The sequence below is a fragment of the Amphiura filiformis genome, chromosome 19 (genome assembly GCF_039555335.1).
Source record: "Amphiura filiformis chromosome 19, Afil_fr2py, whole genome shotgun sequence".
NCBI lineage: Eukaryota > Metazoa > Echinodermata > Ophiuroidea > Amphilepidida > Amphiuridae > Amphiura > Amphiura filiformis.
The window spans coordinates 37,516,165-37,539,961 of record NC_092646.1 but is presented as its reverse complement, the minus strand read 5'-3'; the positions used below and the strand labels follow the sequence as shown (position 1 = coordinate 37,539,961).

The window sequence follows — 23,797 nt, the reverse complement described above, 5'->3', positions numbered from 1 at the left end:
ACCAGGAAATCTCACCGTAAGAATTCCGGTTTGGTCGATGGTACTCGGAACGTGCGTATTCCGAATGCTACGTCTATCACCTTTAACTCCTCGCGCTTTGCGAAGTTGTCGGTATGGGTCCAATTTGTATCCGTATTCAGTCGCCATCTTTCTTTTTATTATTACAAAGTTCATTCGAAAAAAGCGTAAAATAAAAAACAAAATGGCAGAAGGTGGATTTGATGATATACAGATGGATCGCATTGACGATTTTGATTATAATGAAGAAACCCCACTTTTGGAAAATACAATGGATGAAGTATGGGGAGCAGATACTAACGCAGCAGCCGACAGTTCACTTAATCAAAGTGAAATTGAAGTGCCTAATCAGGGGCAAAGACCAAATTGGGCAAGAGACACAGTTCCGCTTGGTTTAACTGAAGAAACTCGAGCATCCAAAGAAGAGGTTTTAGAACGTGTTAACGCGTTTAAACAATTTCATAAGGTGAAAAAGGAGATTGGTATCTATGAATTTGAAGGGGACAAAAATGGTCGATTATGGGTAAGATGGGGTAGAAAATGGGTGCAATTGACTCGCAAGTCTAATTCTCGAAATTTTTATGCGAAGTCAACTCTACAAAATATACCTGGAGTCGGAGTAGATTTTTTTCGTGCATTAGGGTTGATACCTGATATATCGCCGAGAGTTGAGGCTGCGGCTTTGAATGTTTCTCGTGGAGTGCAGGCTGGGATTAATAGCATTGACAATGGAGAGCCGATAGAACTACAAAATATATCTGAAAGCACCGATCAATTGTTATTAACAATTGTCGAAGAAGGAGGTGAAACGTCGTTTGATCCAGACGCAAGGGCTGCCTCGCCAGAAGCTGAGACTTCATTTACTGAACCGCAAACTATCGAACATGACACCTCGTTCACTCCGAGAACAGCGCGAAACCTTCAAAGAGCGCATAAATCCATTAACTCGCTTGAACGACAAATTCAAATAGCAACGGCAAAAATTACAGCCAACAACGAGTTAATAGAAGAGAAAAAACGAGAGAGAGATAACCCAGAAACTGATCAAGAAACAATAGAACGATTAAACGAAGAAATCAGGAATTTTGAAGAGGAAAACAAAGCTCAGCAAGAACTTTTGAACGATCTGAAACCGCCGCTTAGAAATCAACTCGTGGCAATTCGAGAAACAATTTACAAAGTACTGTATGGAAACAAAACGGTCGGTGAAAAACTCAGAATTTTATTCACGGAGCAAGGTGTTACCATTACATCTTTGCTTACAGCCATTGGCATGACAATTGCAGCTGTTGTTGAAGGAATACTTTTAGCAGCAAAATCAGTCGTCACTCCAGCGCCAAACCCAGACCCCGGTCCAAAACCAAAACCAGACCCCGGTCCAAAACCCAAGCCCGACCCAGGTCCACCTCCACAGCCAAAAACCTGGTCGGATTGGCTCAAGGCTCAGCTGCAAAAAATCGCAAATCTTCTCACAAAACTCGGAGACAAAGCTTTGGTCGCTCTTCCGGGAGTCATCGGAGCCGTAGTAAATTTTGTGATGAAAACAGCCGGATCCGTGGTAGGATTTCTAGCGGAACACCTATGGATCTTTGCTCTCGCGGTCGGAGGAATTTTGTACAAAAATATAACAGAGGCATACGAAAAAAAGAAAAAGTAATACGACGAGCAAAAAAAATAACCCTTAGCAAAAAAATAAATGCTAAGGATTATTTTTTTACTTAAGCCACCAAATTTTTGCCGTCCACACAAACGTGAATGCTAGTTCAACTCTTGTATTGTAAGCGGCTTTCTCTCTCTCTTCTATCAGCTTCTCCCTTTCACTTGCTTCTTCGGCTGGTGGGACATCCATCTTTTTATTTTAACGAAAATATACGATAGCTAATCCAATAACGGCTGCTCCCAAAATTAAAGAAAGCTTTTTTTCATCATGCGTTAGTAGAAGGTCTTCAGTTAAGGGCGGACTTTCAACCTCCTCTACCATAAGTGAACTTTCAACCCCTTCAGCCAAAGATGGACTTTTAACCGTTTCAAACAACGGACTTTCCTCAGGAGCACTGTCTTCAACATTCGGTCGAGAGTCGGTGTTTACGTCTGAGTTTAGCCCTATCTGCATGTCATCCGTGGCGATTTGGATGAAATTGTTGTATCCGTTTACGGATCCCACAAGGATTTCCATGTTGCTCGGGAGCAAGTAAAGTCCGTGACCCACGACAAAATCCAGTTTGCTTTGAGCGTACTGAAGAGTTCTCTGGTATCTGTCGATCGAGTCCGGAAGATCCACGACCGAGTTGATCGCATCCTCGACGTTTGCTAGAAATTGTTTCTGAGCGTCGAACGCCTTGCCGGAACGCAGGATGCCAGATCTGGCTTGAGCTTGGGATCCGAGAATTGCCCACGTGTAAGTCCTGATGGAGTCGTTGATTCTCGAAACTCCCGCGCGTGTAAAACCCTCGTTCCAAGTGTCTGCCACGAAACTTCCGATAGCAGCCATGGCATCTCCTTTCCGAATGGATCTGTCGGTTATATCCGGATCGTGATCGAACAGCTGTTCAATGTATAGAATTTTGTCAGTCTGCTTGTCCACACCTCCAAAGCTGTCCGCATCAAAGTGAACTTTCCAGTCCATCGACTGACTGTAGTTTCCTCCGTTGGTAGGCTTGGACCATTTGTTGGTGGTCATGAATTTCCAGTCGTAAAATTGTTTGTTGAAGAAGTAACTGCCCATTCCGTTGGAAAGATCGAACTTTTGTCTCCAATTAGCTCTCGCGGACACTCCGAATTCGTTGCAAATTCTTTCGTAAGCTTGGGTGTCGATCCCGTTGTTCAGAGGATTGAAGGATTCCTCCGAGGGTAGTGGACAGGACATTTCTGACAGGATTCTTCTGATCTGATAATATGCGTGAAATCTGAACACGGATCGAATCATCGGATCTTTGTGACTGAGAAGTTCTTTGGACACCCCGCATCCTGACGTGGCGCACCAGACCGCGAAGTTCAGCTGGTTTTGCCAGAATTGTATCTGGTTGGAGAGCCAGTCATCGTACACCTCTTTTTCCGCGACTCTCGGAAGTTTGTACTTTTGCCACAAACTTGGAAATCTTACGTAAAATTTTCCTTTTTTGCTGACTTGAATTTCTTGATTTACGAGACTAAAACCGTGCGTCGGTTCGAATACTCCTCCGGTTCTCATTTTATTGAAAGATAAAAGAAAAATGTTTGTCACAATTACCGGCACCGGCAAAGGAAAACCTTATCGCCCGTTGCAAAGTATAGACAATAACGGCAAAAACTTAAAAATTGGAATCAAAAGGATCTCGGGTCGAGTAGGTTGGTTCAACGTCGAAGAAGAACTCGAATGGAGGTACACTCAAGGAGGGCAGGGACCTGAAGAAGCGATAAAAATAAGTCCGGGGCTGTATAATTTTGACCTGCTCGCGAAAGAATTCACGAGCCAGATCGATGGTTTCGAATTCGAAGTCGACAAACGCGATGGGAAACTCAACATGACAATCCCCGAGCAGTATCAGATTTGGTTTCCGGACCGCGTTCGAGAAATGTTCGGATTGGACGATGAAGGGTGGCTAGCGGATGGTGAATACACGGGAGATCGTGCGATAGAATTTTTACCTCGAAGAATTCTCGTATACCTGAATCAGCTGTCAACCACGGACAATCTCAAAAACAACGACGACGTTCTGCAGGGAGGTCGAGTTCTTGGGTCTATCGATCTCACAAACGCCGCGTTCGGAGAATACTTCGTTTCGACCTACAAAAAGCCGAGTTTAAAAAAACTACAAAACGGAACCATCCACGAGCTCGACTTCAACTTCAAAGTAGAATGGAAAAATTCTTCGAGAAAGCTCAATAATCACGATCAACCGCTGGATTTGGAATTTGAAATCCGATAAAATAAAAGAAAGAATGTCTATCCGGGGACCAACGATCAAAAAAATCAACGTCAATAGCTGGCGAAGATGTAGATCTTTCCGCGTACGTCAAAAAACTGGAGCGCGAATGACCGGAAGGATTAACATGGGAGGAAAAAAAATAACTGGGTTGATGAATCCAACCGACCCTCAAGATGCAGCTACTATGGGTTCCGTGACCAGCCTAACCTCATGGTTAAACGACAGAAAAGTTTCGAAGGATGGCGACTCGATGACCGGCGAACTCGCTATGAGCGGCAATAGAGTCACGGCTCTCGGAACTCCCACGGACGACGAGGACGCTGTGACAAAAGAGTACGTAGACCGGCAAATTGGACACGAGCACGATACCAGTTTGCATGTTTTGGGGAGATACATCCTATAGATGAACGAAGACGGAACGCACTATGTTTCCATCCGAGCCAAAAAACATCGACTTGGAGAGAGACAAGTTGATCGAAATTAAAAACGGAATGAACAACACTTTCAACGCTAGGCCTATGCAAATTGGTATCACTGCTGGGTTTATGAATTTGTCGAATCCCGGAAAAGATTTGACCCCCATGCGACTCACTAGACCTTTAGAAATTTTCTTCAACAACCCACATTTTATTGTTCAGCCTTGGAACCTCTCTTTTTCGGTAAAATCGGGAGTGAACCCGCCGAACGCCCCAGCGAACGCTTGTTCTTTGACGTTTCAGTCTAATGTGAATTTCTTCATGTACCTAAATATTACTTGGACCGACGACTCGATATCGTTCAAAGTGTTAAATAACGCGCGGCAAACCCTCTTTTCCGCATCCGTTCAAACGGACACTACGATTATGCATCATGTCTCGATCGAGTACGTTGAAAATAAGCTTTGCTTTTGGATCAACGGGGATTCAGCAGAGGTCTACAGAACTCAAGCCCTGGTAAGTCTCCTTGGAATCAACATGAATTTTGAGCAACTGGGAATACTTAGCTTCTACGAAAAAATTTAACCAACAAGAAAAAAGCATTTCGTTGAAAACCACGTTTTAAACTTTACGGATGATGAAGTTCTAATTGACTAATTAAATAAAAGGATGAAAAAACCTACAGCATCGCAAATATACCCTGATCTTCCACAAGGAGAGGATCAGGGAGTTCAATTTCGACTAAGTAAGATATCCGAAATCCGCGACTCCCTCGAAAAGGAAGTTGACCAAAGAGATCAACTAAGAAGAAAATACAAAACAGTTTGGAATGTGTTTTACAACACGGCTCAAGTAGCAGGACTCGTCGCAGTTGGAAGCGGAACGGGAGCTGTCGGAACTCTAGCCACGGGTGTTGGAGCTTTCGTAAGCATTCCTCTCGGAGGAATAGCAATTTTTGGAGGTGTTCTTAGTGGAGCATGCGTGGCTCTCGGAAAAGCAACGATGAAGAAGGTCGAAAAGCACGAAAGTGTCAAAAGAACCGCAGAGTCCAGTTTGAACACGGTGAATGATCTGGTGTCTAGAGCTCTTGAAGATGGGGTTGTGAGCAATGAGGATTTCCATCACATTCTGCGGGAAATGGAAAACTACCGAGGTCACAAGGCTGGAATCAAGCACAGAACCAGAGCGGATCTAATTGAACTTACTGCTGATAGAGAACGTGAAATTCGCACAGAGGCAGAACAGGCTGGACTGGAAAAGGAAAAAAGAAGCTTTGGAGAGTCTCCGAAGTACATTGAATCCGTAGAAAATAAAAAATTAGAAATCAAACTTGTTTTGTATAAATAAAAATAAAATGGATCTTCCAAATCTAACGGATGACAACTGGGTTGAGAACCTAAAAGTGTACGGAGAGTATCGGAAAGAAATGTGGGATAATGAAGAAAAACCATGCGGCGTTTGGAGATGGTACTATGACGAGGAAAAAACAAAAATGAAGGCTGAGATGGTGTTTGATGACAATTATCCCACGTACATGACGTGTTGGTACAAAAACGGATTAGTAAAAGCTGAAGGTAGATACAAAGACGGCGCACCTAGAGAACCGTGGGAATTTTGTGCTGGACGGGATCCTTTAGTTACTGGATACGCCGCATTTGTAGTAACCTACTTGATTACAACCATTTTAAACTGGGTGTAGTAACTACAACAAAAACCTCTTGTGATTATTAATCACAAGAGGTTTTTTTATTTCTGCACGACCTACTCATTCCGTCTTTTAGCATCGTTGTAGGCTTTCAAAATTTCTGTCATACGCTTGACTTCCATCCTAATTCTTCTCTCAGGAGAATCCAAAAGAGCGCTCGTGAGAATCCAAAATGCTACGATCATCTTTATTTTAATAAAAAATGGCAGATTCGATTTATTTTGAGCTCGCTGATGATGAAATATTCCAAAAACTGGAAGACTCGTCCAAAGGAGATTTTTATATGTGGAATGGTACTAGTCTCGGAAACCTGTTTGTTGCTGCTAGCGGTTACAACGGAAACAAAGTAAGAATCCAGGCAATCAACCTTTTGATGTGTTACATTGGGTGGTATAAGGATAGATACAGGATGAGATTGTGTTTAAGACCACCTTGGATTTTTCCTAAAAGGACAGAGGAGTTCGAGGTTTTAAAAAAGACTCTTGAGTTTGTTACAAATGAACCACCGATTGAAAAAAAAGATATGACTATGTTAAAAAATTATCAAGACAAATTTGGTCTTGTGGATAATTTTTGTGAAATAATATATTAAAAGTAAAAATCAAAAAATTTTTGATAATACAGGACGTGGTACACACAAGTAGATTTTTAATAGCCAATACATTGGCTGCTACTTCCGGTGTAGACATATAACCTTTGACAGCCACTGCATAGGCTGCTACTTCCAATACACACAAGTAGATTTTTAATAGCCAATACATTGGCTGCTACTTCCGTGTAGAACATATAACCTTTGACAGCCACTGCATAGGCTGCTAGCTGATTAAAAATATTACCCATGATGCTTTCAGGATAAACAATCATACCCAACCTTAAACATAAAAATATAAATGCCTTCGGGCTAGGTTTCCGCCTGGTTAGACATATCAAATTAATTCTTCCCGCTTAGCATAAAACCACTTTGCCTCACTTCCTGCAACTCAACAGTGTACATAAGTGTGCTAGTTTGTAAGTACCTCCAGGCTAGGTTTCCGGTTAAACAAATTGATTGTTCCCCTACTTGGATCAGCTCAAGGTCATAATAGTTTTTTGGATAAGTTAAAATACAGGGGGGAATTTTTTTGTGTAATTTGGATTGGGGTGAATTAAAAATACAAGGATGTTTTTCTGTGTAATCCTGTGTACACAGCATTTCTGTGTAATCCTGTGTAAATTGTTTTTCTGTGTAATCCTGTGTACACAGCATTTCTGTGTAATCCTGTGTAAATTGTTTTTCTGTGTAATCCTGTGTAAATTGTTTTTCTGTGTAATCCTGTGTAAATTGTTTTTCTGTGTAATCCTGTGTAAATTGTTTTTCTGTGTAATCCTGTGTAAATTATTGTTCTGTGTAATCCTGTGTAAATTGTTTTTCTGTGTAATCCTGTGTAAATTGTTTTTCTGTGTAATCCTGTGTAAATTGTTTTTCTGTGTAATCCTGTGTTGTTATTTTTGAACACTTTACAGGGAAGAATACAGGGAAGCTTAGGGTAAAATAATGCAGGGGATTACAGGGTATAAAAGGTTTTTGTGTATTTTTTTTGTGATAAGTAATTTTTTTTGACTTTTACAGGGTAAAACACAGAAAGTGGCTCAGGATGCCCAATTTATACCTACTGGTATTGATGATGTAGCGACTATCTACTGCTGATATTGGTATTGATGAAATAGCTATTTACTGATGATATTGGTGTTGATGAAGTAGCTATCACCCGTGCCCCCAGTTTACCCCCTTATCCCAAAAAATCACGTTAATTTCTACTTTTTGCGGCAATTTTGGTATTGATGAAGTAGCTATATACTGCTGATACTGGTATTGATGAGGTAGCTATACTGCTGATAGTGGTATTGATGTAGTAGCTATCTACTGTTGATACTGTTATTGATGAAGTAGCTTTAATATTTTAGTATAATGAGGCATGGATATAGGCCTAGTAGGTTTCTCCACAAGGCTTACTAAACATTTCTTGCAATATGTTTAGAAACTCTTTTTACTCTTACTCTTTTTAGGCTAATTTTTCTTCAAACTGTGGTTTGTTTCATAATTTACTACATTTTCAAAATGATTATATCACAAGTAGGCCTATCAGTTGGCAAAGATATGCGATACTATCGACAACCGATACCGAAACCAATAATTGTATCGGCAGTATTCGGGGTATCGAGTATCGCATATCGCCCAGCTCTAGATAAAAACACCATGGCGGACGAAGAAGACGGAGATGCGTGAGTTTCCCATATTAATTTTGTTGACTTCATATATGAGTGATTTAATTCTAGAATATCTGAGGCAATACTTAAGAACCTTAAGAATAATACTTAGTACTAATTGTTCTCGTATGATGTATGTAACTGTCGATTGAATGCTTGCAACATGGTCATGATGAAAATTAGACTAGGGACTAGGGTGCAAAATTTTGCACCTATGGCATGTGTATGATATCTCATCTGTCGTTTCACGTACAAACACAAGCGGCTACGGGACGCCAGGTAACCTCGGTATTTTCTTGTCAACCTAACCCTAATCCTAACCCTTATTACTACTTACTGACTAGACTCGCTTGCCAGTCCTATATACGCCGTACCTATGTATATTGAGGACTGGCTTACATCATTTTGGATGTCAATGGGAAATACACACTTAACGATTTGCGCCGGTTAAAAAAAAAAAAAAAATCTTTAAAATTTCATCAATGTATATAAATGTGGTACCAACTGTATTGTGCTTGATAATTTAAGACTCGGTTGAAACAAAATTAAGGATCGAAAGCATTTAAGTGTCCAAAAAGGCAAAATTATCGACAAAGTGCTGGCGAAATCGGCACCCTTGCGAAGGGTTCAGAATTGAATCGGGAACGAAAATATCCGATCTTTGCGATCAAAAACACAAAATTACAACTTTAAACATACTATTGGCAAAAGACATTATTGGTCGCATGTCATGAATTGGTCATCTTTTGTGTAACATAATGTTTTATGATAAAAATATCACCGATCTTGATTCACTTCAACACAACTTTTAATGAATACAATTTAGACCATTAAAAGTATACATTTCTGGAAAGCTTATATTACAAGGATGCCAAATCAACAAAGTATCATATCATAATACAGGGTGGGTAAGAAATATACAGGGTGGAATATCAACAAAATTAGCATCTTTAGTGTCATGGTAAACCCCATATTTTCTTTTTTTCTGAAAGCTATGCAGCTCAAAATAAATATGGATTCAGAAAGACATTGCATGGGCCCTTCCAACAAATTAGGAAGAAAGAGTTTGGTATCCCTTATGTTAAACATACAGGGTGGTCAAAAATTGAAAAAATAATTTTACAATTTGTATGATATTATCAATCAAAACTTTTTTCCTCCATGTCTGGCACTAAAACTAATAGCATAATTGAATTCCTCATCAAATTTCCTTAAAAACATGTGTACTTTTGAATAAGCAGGGTGACTCGGGCAAGAGATAGGCCCTTTAGAAATGTCGGAGCATTACGTACACACATTGTACAGTAACATATAGGAAAAACTGTCTTAATTAGTATTTAATTAGGCAATTAATTAGTTACATTTTTTGTTACATTTGATCTACTATGAGGTAGATTAACAATCCAGGATGATATATGTGCAATTTGGTGTCCATGCTAGTTGTACTTTTTAAGATACAAAGGTTTGAAGTTGGCCATATTTTCACAATTTTGTGTACAACCCTATGGGGCTCACCCGCCCCGGCTCACCCGCCCCAGCTCCTCCATTGACACATCTTACATATTGAAGTATAAATCTGAAAGTAGTTGTCTAATTGACTTGGGGTTTTTGCATTTGACAAAGAACATAATTATCTACAAAATGACACCAAACTTTCTAAAATAGGTATCATACTTTTAGAATAAACTAAACTTAAAGTGGGAAGAAAGCATTTTTATGTTATGGCTCCTCCATTTTTGGGTGACCTATTTGTGACATGCGACCTATTACCAAACAATATAGAATAGAAAATTTGACATCATTTTCTCAAAATAATGAAAAAATTTGCTCACTAGACATCGAAAAAGTACGCAATCCAATTCCCGTTCAAACGCGTGGGAAACTGAAAGTGCATAATCGTGACTACTTACTGACACTGTGTAACAACAATAGGTTACCTGGCGTCCCTTAGGGCTTTAGCCTATTACTATTAGGCTAGCCGCTTCTGTACAAACACTGTCTCACGTCTGGTTGTCGCATGATATGTCTTATACCTTCTCCCACTCCTTCAAATGGTGATGTTGGATGAAAAACTTATTCTCTGAAATTGTCAGAAATGATATTTTCTTCTTCTTCTCTTGGTACTTTTCAATGTCCCGTATCCGGAACCAGACAAAAAGAATATGATTTAGAGGTACCGTAGCTCAAGAGCCCTCAATGTGGCCGCGTCTTCGCCGAAATTTAATTTTTTAGCAAGTTTACAAGGCCAAAAGGGTCTATTTTCAAAATCAAGTGTTTCTTGATACATGTACTCACTACTCAGTCTTTGTTATTGCATTAACAATAATTACAGTTTAATTATTTTATACAAATAGCAAAAGATGTCTTGTATTTACTTCCATTATTAATAAGCCAGACCAAATATGGCATTTCGTGCCACGCACTGCTAAAATACTACTTGTCAGCTTTTTTGAGCAGTTATGAGGGCCAGTAGTTTAAAAAAAAGAGAATATCATGATGCTCAGAACTTTGTAATTTGGCCCATTTCACGGTTAGGCGCCACTTTTGGTGAAAAAAACTTGAAATTTTCAAAATGGATTAAATTTCATTTAATTGGGGTTTTCTTTTCCACATAAGACCAGATTTTCATAAAAATATCATTTCCCAGCTTAAATCTCTCTACTTCTTGAAGAAAATTATAATTTATTATCTCATGTTATGTAATTTTTTAACAAATTTGATAAATATTGAGTAGTGAATATTTATACTTTTACTGTCCAATACATATATAATAGATATTTAAAATAAACAAGTATGTCATAGGCTCTCTTCTGACCAAATTTGGGCAAATTTTGTTGTGTAATGACAAATTTATGGCCACTTACATGTAATTTTGTGGTAAAAAAGGAAATTGACATGAAAAGGTTTACTCAACAATTTTAATAATCAATGAATGACTCTGATATTTCACAGCTTTGATGGTCATAATATGGGTAATGTTCACAAATAATATCAGCCAGTTTGAAAGCACAGGTCAAATTCAAGATTCTTATGTTTGTGCAATTTTGGATGTGACAGATGTCAATGTGTACGGAAACCACACATTGTAAAGCAGAGTATGTTTCAGAAAATAATGATTCAAAGAGTTTTCACACACTCAGTAAATTAAATGGGATATATTGAAACATATTAACCTGTGTTAGTGTTCATTTTAAAACATTGTTTACAATTTATAGAGGTGGATGTGACATTTTAATTGTGAACAGAATATTTCATTATTATAAACAGTTTGCTTGTCAAAATATAAGCTTTAAAGCACTTCTAACACATATATTTTGATAGATTCTATTGAATTGAGCAATGCTAAAATGTTTTTCCTGACCCTTTATATTTTGCCAAGCAAAATGTTTATAATACTGAAATATTCCGTTCACAATTGAAAATGTCACATCCGCTTCTGTAAATTGTATACAAAACTGTCCCCTAAAAGACAACAACAAAGCCATGAAATAATCATATGTGACATGTATGAAATAATAAACCTATTTTAGAAAGTCAAATATCATGTTGTTTTTAAGTATTTTGGCCTAAAACTACTAATTTTGAGGATGTGACATGTGAGCGGAAATTGAAGCTTTTGAATCTCCTGTCACAATTAAAGAAGGCATGCTGAATTAAAAACTTATTGTGCCTTTTGATCCCCCACAAACCTGTAATGAAATAACTTCAAACTAGCATCCTAGTCCCATACCTGTCTTAGTTCTTTGAAGAAACTATTTTGGATGTGACAGGTACCATGGATGTGACACATGTGAACGGAAACTTTGAAATGACATCTGCAAGCTAAGTTGATGAAGGAGTTTTCATTAAATGGTGTCATTAGATAGCTCATAGCAGGAGATTTTTAAAAATCAAGGAGAACAAATTCTGCCACTTATTTGTTAATAAATTATACTATTTGGAAAATTAATCGGATGTGACAAAATTGTGAGCGGAATTTGTTGGCAAAATTCAAAATATCGCTGTATCTACGTATTAAGAGCAACAAGTGTAATTTGTTCAACAAATAGTAACAAGACTCTGAACTTTACTAAAACACACTAGTTTGCCATTCATGTAAAGTATTAGTCGATCTATTCCACATTGAATAAGGTACATAGATGTGAACGGAAAATGTCACATCCGAATTCAGAAATTTAAATGGTTCTCATGCTAGGTTAACTGACAACTACTACTTTGTTCATGTATGGCTGTATAGTGCAACTTGTTCATTACATAAAAACAACAAAAGCAGCTGGTAGGCTCAACATAGTTAAAAGTGGCAGCATTGGAAAATAAATGTCTGTTTTTAGGTTGCTAGTAAAATGTGGTTTTTGACCACTTCTGACCCCTGTAAGCCCTGAAAGATAAAAGCAGAAAGGCCGATTAAGCTAGTGGAGGTAGGCTATACAGAGACAATGAAAAATCACCAACAGTCAATTCTGTAACCCCATTATTTTTTACACACCAGGCCAGATACGTTGAAAATCAAAAAGTGGCGCCTAACCGTGAAATGGGCCATTTGCATTAACAATAACATTAATTAACAGATACTTAAACATAACAAAAAATATCTTGTATTGTCATTCATTATTGTTTTAAACTCAACCAATGGTACTTTGTGACATGAATACCCCGAAAATACTGTGTATAGTAAAATCAGGTATTTTTGATGATATCACCCCTATAACTTGTTTTCTCACTCACCCTGAATTGTTGTATTTTAAATTTTTTTTCCAGCTTTGAAGAAGGATTTGATGATGTTGAAGATGACGATGCATTGGGAGAGAATGCAATGGAGGTATGTTACAGACCTTGTGTTTTAGATTTTTCCAGGCAAGCTGTCAACAGCTCCCCTTGAGGGTAGAAAGGAGAGCTGTTCAAACTACTCCCCTGAAATTTTTAAGGAAGGTGGGCGAGCTGTTTGAGGGTATTAAGGAGAGCTGTTCAAACCGCTCACCCTGAAATTTTCAGGAGAGTGGTGGAGGTGTTAAGGAGATGAGTTAGAAGAGTTGTTCTACATTAATGCCTGATACAAAAAGTGTAATATTTAGAATTGGGTAAAATCTATCATATTGATTTCAAGTAAACTGAGCTCAAAAAGAAACTTATAATGTTTCACAAGGTCATATCTTGAAATCCTGTCCATCAAATTGAACCAAAATTACACACAGGTTTACTTCAATACTCTACTCTTAACACATGTCAGTAACCAAGCAGTTATCCAACTGACACAACAGCAAAATGCACTGACATGGAACAGCTTCCTGGACCACATGCACAGCCCAGCCCTGTTTCATGAAAAAAGTGTATGAAAAGCAGAAAGCAGCACCGTTTTATCATCTGTGCAAGGATCTTGTGTGCATTCTCACAGATTTTTTGTGCTGTGTGTCAAATGTTGGGCTGTGAAAGTGGAGGAAGTTCAGGAAGCTGTCTGTCCCATGACAGTGCATTTTGCTGTTGTGTCAGTTGGACAACTGCTTGGTTACTGACATGTGTTTTGAGTAGAGTATTAAAGTAATCCTGTGTGTAATTTTGGTTCATTTTGATTGACAGTATTTTAAGATATGAGTGATGACCTTGTGATTCACAAGTTGTAAAAAATATAAGTTTCTTTTTGAACTCAGTTTATGTTTTACTAACTTCTTGTCATAATTTGTGAATAAACTTCTGCAAAACCATTGGGTGAAGTCATAAAAAACAGGTCTCCAGATTGCATAGGTGATTTATGGCTCACACCAAAAGCTGTCACTCAGGAGAGTGACAGCTTTAAATAGCTCTCCTCAAAACAAAAGGCCCGACATTACTTAAATTGAGATTAATTTTAAATGACATTTCTTTCCTTACGGTACATACATCAACTTGATGGCACCTCATTCCAGAAAAGTCCTTTTTTGGAATTAAAAATATTATCCTGTTTTGCCAAATGAAACACTGCTAAATCCTAATCCTTTTGTTCACTCAGGCAATAAAAGTCAAATTTTAATATTTTTGCAATTTGAGAGAAAATGGGCCAAAAACATGCAATTTTGCATGTTGGGCATGGCCCCCCACAATATTTTTCTTGCCCCCCCCATTTTTCCCCCACCCACATTTTAGGCAAAACACCCACAATTACGTAAATTTCTACTTTTTGCGGCAAAATTTGTCGATTCCCTCCCTGAAATTCACTTTTCCCCCAATGCCCCCCCTGAAAAAAAAATTCCTGGTGCCACCACACTATGAGTGTATTTTTAAAAATTTTCCCAGACTGTGCTGTGCGTCAAGTGTATATGGGTGTGAACGCAGAATAGATCAATAGTCACGCTGATTGGCTGATCAACAGTCATTACAACAACACTGTTGAGTTGACCCATTAACTTTGGGAAGTATTATCAAATTTATTGTAGCGGGCTGTTATTTATAAGAAACGCAATTGTAAAATGGGGTACAGGTACCGAAACACTACTAAATGAGGGTCATTTTATATATGTTGTTGTATTTACAGGGACATAAATGTGCTATTCCATTGCAATCCATTTGAATCCATACACCCCCTATGGAAAACATGACCTTAATCTTCCACAATGGGAGTGTGATTTTCAAATGGGGGTACCTGAATGGGCGACTCTATTTGAGATCAACACTGTAACACCTCCTGTGTGGGAGATTGAATAAGGACTGTCTTCCATAGGGGTTGTATGGATTTCAACTGGAGTAGCCCAATTTATGATAACACTCACCTGCTGGAATTGACCTTTTCAGTAAATCCCATAAGCCTTTGCGACACCTGAGATGTCGTCATTTGACATCACATTGTTCTGCGCCGATGCGCACATTATTTATCAAACACTGTTACTGCGCATTGCAAATCGCAATTGCAATTTATTGCAAATATGACGACATCTCAGGTGTACTCGTAAAGGCTTAAGTGATTTACCAAAAAGGTCAATTGCCTGCCAGTGGCTAGTTGCTGCTGGGTGAGAATTCAGGGTCACATACTCTACACTCTAGGGTCGATCTGTGCTGAGAAATAGCTTTTTTTTTACCTTTCCACCCTGGTTGATTTAACCTTTGTACGTTTTTAGGAGGATGGAGAGGGCGAGCATGTTGATGTGTTACCAGCCGGAGAGGGCCAAGGGCAAAGTTTGAAGAAAATCACCACACCATACATGACAAAATATGAGAGGGCCAGAGTACTTGGAACCAGAGCTCTACAGATAGCGTAAGTGGCAAGTGTGCATGCACATTTAAATGCGTCTGCATCACATATTATATACCGTCATATCGACAGAATTAGGGCTCATATTGAAATACCCTACCACGCTTTCACACAGAAAGAAGGCAGGATTCACCTCGCTAAGCGTGAGCCTCAGGAAAGCTCGGTCATAAAACGGATGGATTATATGCATCAGTGATACACCCTGCCTTTTGAAGTGGTCTGGTGACAAGGATTATAATAAAAGTTTATCAAAGACTGGCAATTTTATTGATTGTTGAACTAATTGAACTAATCGGCTCATCGCACAACCCAGGAAAGCGTGCTCCTAATTTAAGTGGCTAATTGCAGTGTTATAATCACACAGGATTTTAACAAAAGAAGGCTAGCACAGAAAAGCTGCAGGATGGCGCACACCTTCCTGTGTAAGGGAATTTCAATATGAGCCCTTAGAAAAGGAGAACCGGGACTCCCTATACCGCCACTGCGCCATCAGCTATGGGGAGAAAATTGGGGGTATTCGGGTCCTTGCCGACAGTGTACGGAGACGAATAAAAACAATTCTGCGTCTCATCTGAAGCGTCTTGGTACTCGCGTGTAGGTGGCATCAAATGCGTCTCTCAATGCGCCCATAATCCATGTCGCGCTTGTATTACAATGAGTGACTCGAGCGCATTCCGAAGGAAAACGAATACCCCAAATTTGGCTCCATGACTATATCAAGATGGCGATCGAGTCCTGATTTCCCGTCTCTAATTCTGTGGTCGTATGTCAAAAGTCAAAAGGCTGCCTTGTCCGATTTTTATTATCATAGTTGTATTCCATATTGTTTTATATTTCAGCATGCTTCTTTCTTTTATGGACATGAGATTGAGATTGTAGTATTGTGATAATACCACAAAATTAATATATTAAGTTTACAGTACATCTCATCACAATTAGATGACAATAAAAAAATCACACAAGGCAGCGTTTAGAGATATGACAGTATGTGAAGCAGATAATGAGTTGATGCAATATTCACTTTTTAGATGTAGAATGGATGCACTATGTCGGGGGGGGGGGTGTCCACTCAAAGTCTTAAATCTACAGTAATATGTTGTCATCTTCAAGCAGACATTCGCGAGAAAGGGTAGGGATTTCACCCAACATCACAGATGGTGTTTATGGTCCCAAATTCGGCTGCAAAAGGGGTGTGCTAATGGCACACTTGTCCTGCAAGTCACCATTTCAGTTATTAATGATAAGACTCTTTTAGGGATGAAATCAAGACTCGACCGGCAGTTGACCGCCGGTTCCTATTGTTCTAAACAATGGCAACCGGACGGAACCGCCGGTCAAGTTTTGATTTCATCCTTTATGTTTTCTGGTTATATCACCCCAAATTTCACACCCAGACCAAAAATAAATTAAATACAAAACAGCGGTCAATGAACAAGGAGAGGCAGTGATTTATAGGCATGGTCAAACTTTACAGATTATTACTGACCACTATGGCCCATCATACCGTAAACCATTGAACTATAACTCGGGAACCTGCAGCTATGGGACAATTAGCAGAAGTCATTTATCCACAACAATTTCAAGTTCACTCACCCTTAGGCCAAAAAAAAAATTGTTGTGTTGCCCTCAAGTGAGAAAATGGGAAAGTTAGGTAGGACGGTCGGATTTTTTTTTTTTTTTTTTTTTTTTTTTCAAACCTTCAGTTCTTAAAAATCTCCTCAAATATTAAATAATGCTTCTTCAACTCTGGGATATTTGTCAATTCTGACTTCTGGATACCTGTTGGACATCAATTAAAGACTAGTCTTTCAATAAATTATTAATTTTAAGTGAAAAACATAGATTTTTTGAACAAATCTGTAAAAATCATCATTCAAAAAAAAAAAAAAAAAAAAAAATGCTGACCCTGATTTTTCAGGATTTAGGGCCGAGGCGGTTGAGGGCAACACAACAATTTTTTTTTTTAGGCCTCACGCTTATGCACCAGAGTCCCAATCGTTGATAGGGATATCTTGATTGCAAGACTTATCATCTAAATACTTTGTCTTTGTTCCTTTGCAGTATGAATGCACCAGTCATGGTAGAGCTGGAAGGAGAGACGGATCCTTTGCAGATTGCCATGAAAGAACTCAAGTAAGTGATCTTGCTGTTGAGTCTTCAGGAGGCTATTCCAGTTGAATCCCATACACCCACATATGGAAGACATGACGCTAATCTCCCACACAGGGGTGTGTAGATTTCAAATGGAGTTGTATATTCAGATAGCCCCATTTGAAATTCACACTCACTGTGTGGGTGATTAAAGTTGTGTCTTCTATAGGGGGTGCATGGATTACAACTGGAATAGCCCAATGTTGCCATCACTGCCAGGCTAGTAACCCAAAAAAATTTAAACATATGTGACATTATCAAGGGGAATAAGTCGGATGTCGCTAATATTATTTTTGAGATGTTGGCAAAAACAGTGTTCAAATTCTTTTGTTTTATATTCAGTCAGTCGTGAGCACGCACAAATGCTGCTCTGTGTGAAAGTAAATATGTATAACAACCAGTGCGCGTACCGCTCCGTAACCAATTATGCATACTAATTAGCTCATGACATTCCCCTGTTTGAGGAGCTCTTATTTCTTTGTTTTAACACGAAAAATTACAAGACTTTCAAATTATCATGCCAACCCATTGAACTTACAGGTTGCAAAACAAGAAGTAGATCTAAGCTTATTTAGATGGTTAAATAGCGTGTTTTTCGAACTAGCAAATTTCAGTACAAAAATCAGAAAAAACACAGTATTAAATTCCATTTTTCAGCGGTAATCTTACTATAAATAGGGGAATGTTGTATGTATGTATGTATGTATCTATCTATGTATGCACATAAAGGCTCCGTCAGTTTTGATCCAAATGTCACTAAATTCATACGGGAGATCGAGGAATATACGGAGACGGTAATGCGAAAATTTGGTTGAAAACGGTCAAGTCAGTTACTAAGCTAGTCCTGCGCGTCGCACGGGCGTATCTAATGCCAAGCCGCTCGCGTAGCGCAGCGATACCGCGCGGGTAATGCAGCACTATGCCATGGCACGCGTAAATGACGCAGAGACACGTAATGAATGATATTAACGACCGTAGGGTAATAAATACGGGAAAAAGATGTGTGTTAAAAAGTACAAACAACATGAAGAGGTAGGCCTACTATAAATAAAAAAGAAAACAAAATGAGGACAAACAGGCTGTACTGAGTATGTGGGTTATAGTTAGTCACAAAATGAAAACGGGAATAAAATAGGCTAAAGAAGGAAAGAAAGAAACTCTTCAGGAAATGTAAGAAAAAAAAGCTATAATAAGGTCAGGAAATTTAAATAAAAAGGCTATTAAACTGAGGACAGAATTAAATAAATAACATGAAAACGGAAATCACAAGCTATGCAGCGAATAAAAAAAAAAGCTAAAAGGGAAATGTAAGAAAGGACAGATTTAGAAAATAACGGAGGCAGGATTGGATAAATAAAAACACATGGTCAACGGAAAATCGCAAGCTTAGCAGCAGAATTTTTTTTAATGGAACAAAATTGGCCCATGTAGAAGAAACTAAAAAGAAAGAAAGAAGTTCAAATGGAAACGTAGGCTTAAGGAGGGTCAGGTTCAGATAAATAAAATTTACCGTTTCAATGATTCTACCTGTTCAGTAATTCCTCCTTTTTTAGTGAACGCTCTCCCATTTAATCACCTAGCGGGGACCTGCGCTTAGCGCGGGTGTCCCGCTAGTTCAAATAACACATGAATCGTATAATTCAAAAATATGACCGATACAAAGGTTTTGAATACCAATACCTCCAGAAATCAGTTGGGAAAAAGCACCATATTTTTAATTTTAATTTTGTATATGTAATTTAAATGACACAATCTTAAAAATCACAAATACGAAAGATAAACGGTTTTGTACACAAATGCCACGAATATGTTAAACAAATTGAAGTAAATCGCCCGGGAGGTAGACAGTTATCGGCGAAGATGAAATGAGCTTTGAAAATATTCAGCTTTTTAAAAACTTTTTGTTTACTTATTTATGCTGTGATGAACAGAAACGCGTATCACACTGCACACCACTTGCATAGCGCAAGCGTCACGAAAAGTTAACCGCACGCCGGCGCGGTATTTGCGTTAGGCGCGGACAACCCGAATGTTGATTGATAGGTGACGCAAAAAAAACCACGAGAAAGGCCTGCAATTCGGTAAAATTCGCATTTTTCCATCAAATTTAGACACTTAATTTAATTAACACATAAATATACCAATCGAAGCGGAATTATGTGAACTACATGAAAATGACGTCAAAAAAGTTCATGATTAGGTAAATCGGACAGGAGGTAGACGAATGTCGCCTAAGGTTTTCAATTTGGGTAAATTCAACAAAAAGTTAGTGTCATTTAAATGACCAAAAACAACGAAAATAAAGCAAACTTGGGCTCATTTTTTATCACAGAATTAAATGTACATGCCTCCTTAGCAATTCGGAAGCAATTTTGAAATGTTTTTCAGAAAACAGATGCCAGTATACACCTTATTTTTCAGGTCAGCCAGTGCTCAGCATGATTTTGTCCAAATTATTGTACACGGATTGCGAGCGAGAAACCATGAGATTCGTCGAGATCCTCATTTCACAACTACCGAATTGAGCTCATTAGCGACCGTGCTCACGACTGACTGTATTGTTTTCAGCCATTGATAAATTGCTCAAAACTTGGTAACCAGATGTCCAATTTGGATGGGGTTTGCATCAAAATGTAACATTCGTAAACTGCCAGAAAATGATGTAAAAAACCTCTAATTGAAAATTGCCGACATGTGACTCATTCCCCTTGATCATGTCACATACATGTATGGGCACTACTGATTTCTTACAGTGCCTCTGATTGGTTAATGACAGTAACATAATCATCTGAGTAACCAATCAAAACAGAGCTTTTAGTTATAGTAGCATTTTCAAGTGTAATTCCCTTCAGCCCTACTGGCCATTCATACCATATCTCTGATTGGCTCAGTATAAAATATATGGCTCTTTGTAACCAATCATAATAGTTCTTAAAGGCTGATAATTGGAGCAGCACATGTAGTGCCCATTGGGTTAATATACACCACCGTTCTTTTGACGAAAGCGTACATCGCATATTTACTGCATTGAAACACACTCGTCTCTGATTGGCTGCTGTTGCTGCATGGAAATTTATGACTTAGCAACATCATGGTAGTATATGCTCATCAAAGGTTTGCAGCAAAATATTTTAATTCTAATTGGAAGCAGCAAATAATCCTGTTATTGTTAAGGTTCTCTCTTTGGAAGTACAAAATCAGTAGAACATGATTTCACATAATGCATTATTATTCCCTTAACACTCTTGAGAGGGCTTTGTCAGAGGTGCCCTGGGTATTGCCCATCCTGCCCTGCTGAAGGAGAGGCACCCAGTCTGATCAACAAAATTGCAAGAATCCAAATGGATTCTCATAAATATTTCAGTTTAGCATACAAAGTTATATGGCAAGAATCCATGGATTCTTGCAAAATTCCATTTGGAGAATCCAAAAGGATTCTTGCACTTGGTTTTGAATTTCTGACCCTGGTGTTTTGTGGTACTTGGGTTAGCTTAGGGCAGGGCTGTCAACTCTCACACATTGGGTCACTTTCTCAAGGTCTCACGCCAAGGTAGTAAAATCTCACGCCCCGGTAATAAATCTCACACAAAAAGCTGCAAAATGAGTAAAATCTCACACATCGTCATGAATAATTTGTTGTTCCTACCCCCCCCACCCCCGCTTTTCACAGTCTAGAGCGCCGTGGCTCAAATAATCATCGGTCAAAATGAACATTGGAGTCGGAAAATCACAGTACGCTTCTGTCTCACGCCAAGCAATTCCAAAAAGTTGACAGCCCTGGCTTAGGGTTGAGTAGCCCTATTATAAATAGCAGGTCACAGCAGGTTAAGGATAAGGTGCAGCAGGCATCAGGTTCCAAGTATCCAGATTGGTCTTTTCCAGTTGAAATCCATACACCCCCTGTAGAAGACCTTAATCTTCCACACAAGGAGTGTAGATTTCAAATGGGGTTATCTGAATGAAAGAATCCATTTGAAATCTACACCCCCTGTGTGGGAGATTGAGGTTATGTCTTCCATGGGGGGTGAATAATGGATTTCATCTGGAATTGTTTAAAATCAAGGTGAAATAAGAAAAGTCTCTCAACCCATATTTGAAATCCTATGATTTTTTAGAAAATTTTAGGTTGTAAGATATTATATTTTTGGTGTACTTATTTTTTTTTAAAGTGGAAACTATTATTATATACCTTTTTACCAAACAATTTTCTCCTTGCACAGGGCACGGAAGATCCCAATCATCATAAGGAGATACCTGCCTGACGGAAGCTACGAAGACTGGGGCATTGATGAACTGATCATAGGATGAAGACCAAGAACAGAACTTTGGACAACTGTGACATTCCCGACTAGATGTATATACTTGGAAGAGACGATGATCATGGTCCTGCCGGTAGAGGCAATGTATATCAGTTATGATGGACTAAACTGACTTTGAAACAGTACTCTTGATATCATAGCTCCAGATCATCAACAAGTCTGCATAACAAGAATCTAGTAAACTTTTTGACCGTACCACAAATGTGGCTGTTCCAGTAGAAATCCATACCCTCTATGGAAGACATGACCTTAATTTTCCACACAGGGAGTGTGAATTTCCAATGGGGTTACCCTGAATGTGTGACTCCCATTTGAAATCGACACCCCCTGCGTGGGGGATTAATGTCATGGTGTCCACAGGGTGTGTGTGGATTTCAACTGTAATAGCCCATTGTTGTGAAGTATTTATGAATCCATTGAAATGTTTATAACGTCGTTGGGCAAGAAAAACCTCCTATGTGTCATTGGCCCCTGAACATGTTTAAAAGCAAAACCCCTTATGTAACTGGTTGACAGTTTAGTTTTAAACATGTTTAGGGGCCACAAACACATGAGAGGTTTTTCCTGCCCAACGACGATTGAAGCACCAGTCATGTATTAAAACTCAAAAGACATGATCCCCCAACTAGGCCCCCACAGCCTGTCATTGGTCAATTTGAATGAAAGTCACAAATGTCAGTTTCTGATAATTCTGTAATACATACGCGGCGGAAGCACGGGGGACATGTCCCCTCATAAATGTGTACAATGTACATGGGTGACATCCCCCTAAAATCCTAAGAGAAGAAAACTTAGAGCAATAATTGCCTTGCGCATCTTTCTTTTTAGGACAAAAAAAAAATTCTGCGCTACATGCGTACTGGTCCATGAAATACCGAAACTCGATCACCTCATTTTGTGTTAAAATAGTCTGAAATTAAAAAATTTGTGTGCACTTCGTCAGAGATGTCAACTCTCCTTATTTTAGAGGGAGGCTCCCTATTTTCGTAAACATTTTTGTCCATTTTGACACCCAAATTTGGCAACCTCCCTATTTCTGGCAAGTTTTTGTGCCATTGAAGTTTCATGTAATTTTGAAAACCTCCATATTTTTTGTTTGAATCCTCCCCATTTGCTGGATGTTAATGTTGGCATCTCTGGCTTTGTGCTCAAATGTCCCAATACCAGCACATTATATGCTTGTTCTCTAAATTTGAATGCTTCCGCCGCCACTGCTGTAATAGTTGAAGGTTCGAGTTCTGTTGAGCACATGCATTAGGTAGACTGATGACCATTGCAGATTTTAAAATGTGTATGATGTCTAAGTTTGTTTTAAGTTAAATAAATCTTTGTAACAAAATGGCAATGTAATGTGGTATGTTTATTTTCTTTCTCTCTATAATGTCAAGTGTTGGGAAAACAGCCCGTTATTTAAAAGGCCCCTCTAGTTGCGAGTGCAATTTTCTGAGATTAAAAAAACCAGAAAAAAAAACCAACTTTACCAATAAAACTAACTTGGAAATAATTATATGAATGTTTCCTAAGTGTTGTGTGAAAATGAAAGATGTCCATGACTTGATGGCTGAATGAGCACAACTGGAAGACAAAAACTGCCTTTTTTAAAAGTCACAAAAGTTGATTCATGACTTGTTACTAATAGTCCAGTCAATCTAAACAAATTAGTGGTGTCACTCATCACTAATTGCAACAGAATTTTTTTCACTTTTATACATTTTAGAGATGTCCCCTGAACATCATACCAAAAATATACTAAAATATACTTGGTTGAAAGGTAGTTTTTGGCGGAAAAGGTCATACAGGGTCAAATTTCAAAA

General features: G+C 38.6%; 1 protein-coding gene across 1 annotated transcript; it reads left to right on the top strand.

Moving 5' to 3' along the window:
- Window positions 1–8,251: 8,251 nt before the first annotated feature.
- LOC140141248 (DNA-directed RNA polymerases I, II, and III subunit RPABC2-like) lies at window positions 8,252–23,324 on the top strand. Its single transcript, XM_072163053.1, has 5 exons — window positions 8,252–8,309; window positions 13,053–13,113; window positions 15,380–15,516; window positions 17,575–17,646; window positions 21,885–23,324. Exons 1-5 carry the CDS (start codon window positions 8,284–8,286, stop codon window positions 21,970–21,972), a joined length of 384 nt encoding a protein of 127 aa, XP_072019154.1. The 5' UTR covers window positions 8,252–8,283; the 3' UTR covers window positions 21,973–23,324.
- Window positions 23,325–23,797: the final 473 nt, after the last annotated feature.

Bases quoted from the DNA above. Each gene is read 5' to 3' on its own strand.
- LOC140141248 (XM_072163053.1), top strand. From the start codon at position 8,284: ATGGCGGACGAAGAAGACGGAGATGC. The intron at 8,310-13,052 runs GTGAGTTTCCCA...TTTTTTTTCCAG, and splicing joins GACGAAGAAGACGGAGATGC to CTTTGAAGAAGGATTTGATG. The intron at 17,647-21,884 runs GTAAGTGATCTT...CTCCTTGCACAG, and splicing joins ATTGCCATGAAAGAACTCAA to GGCACGGAAGATCCCAATCA.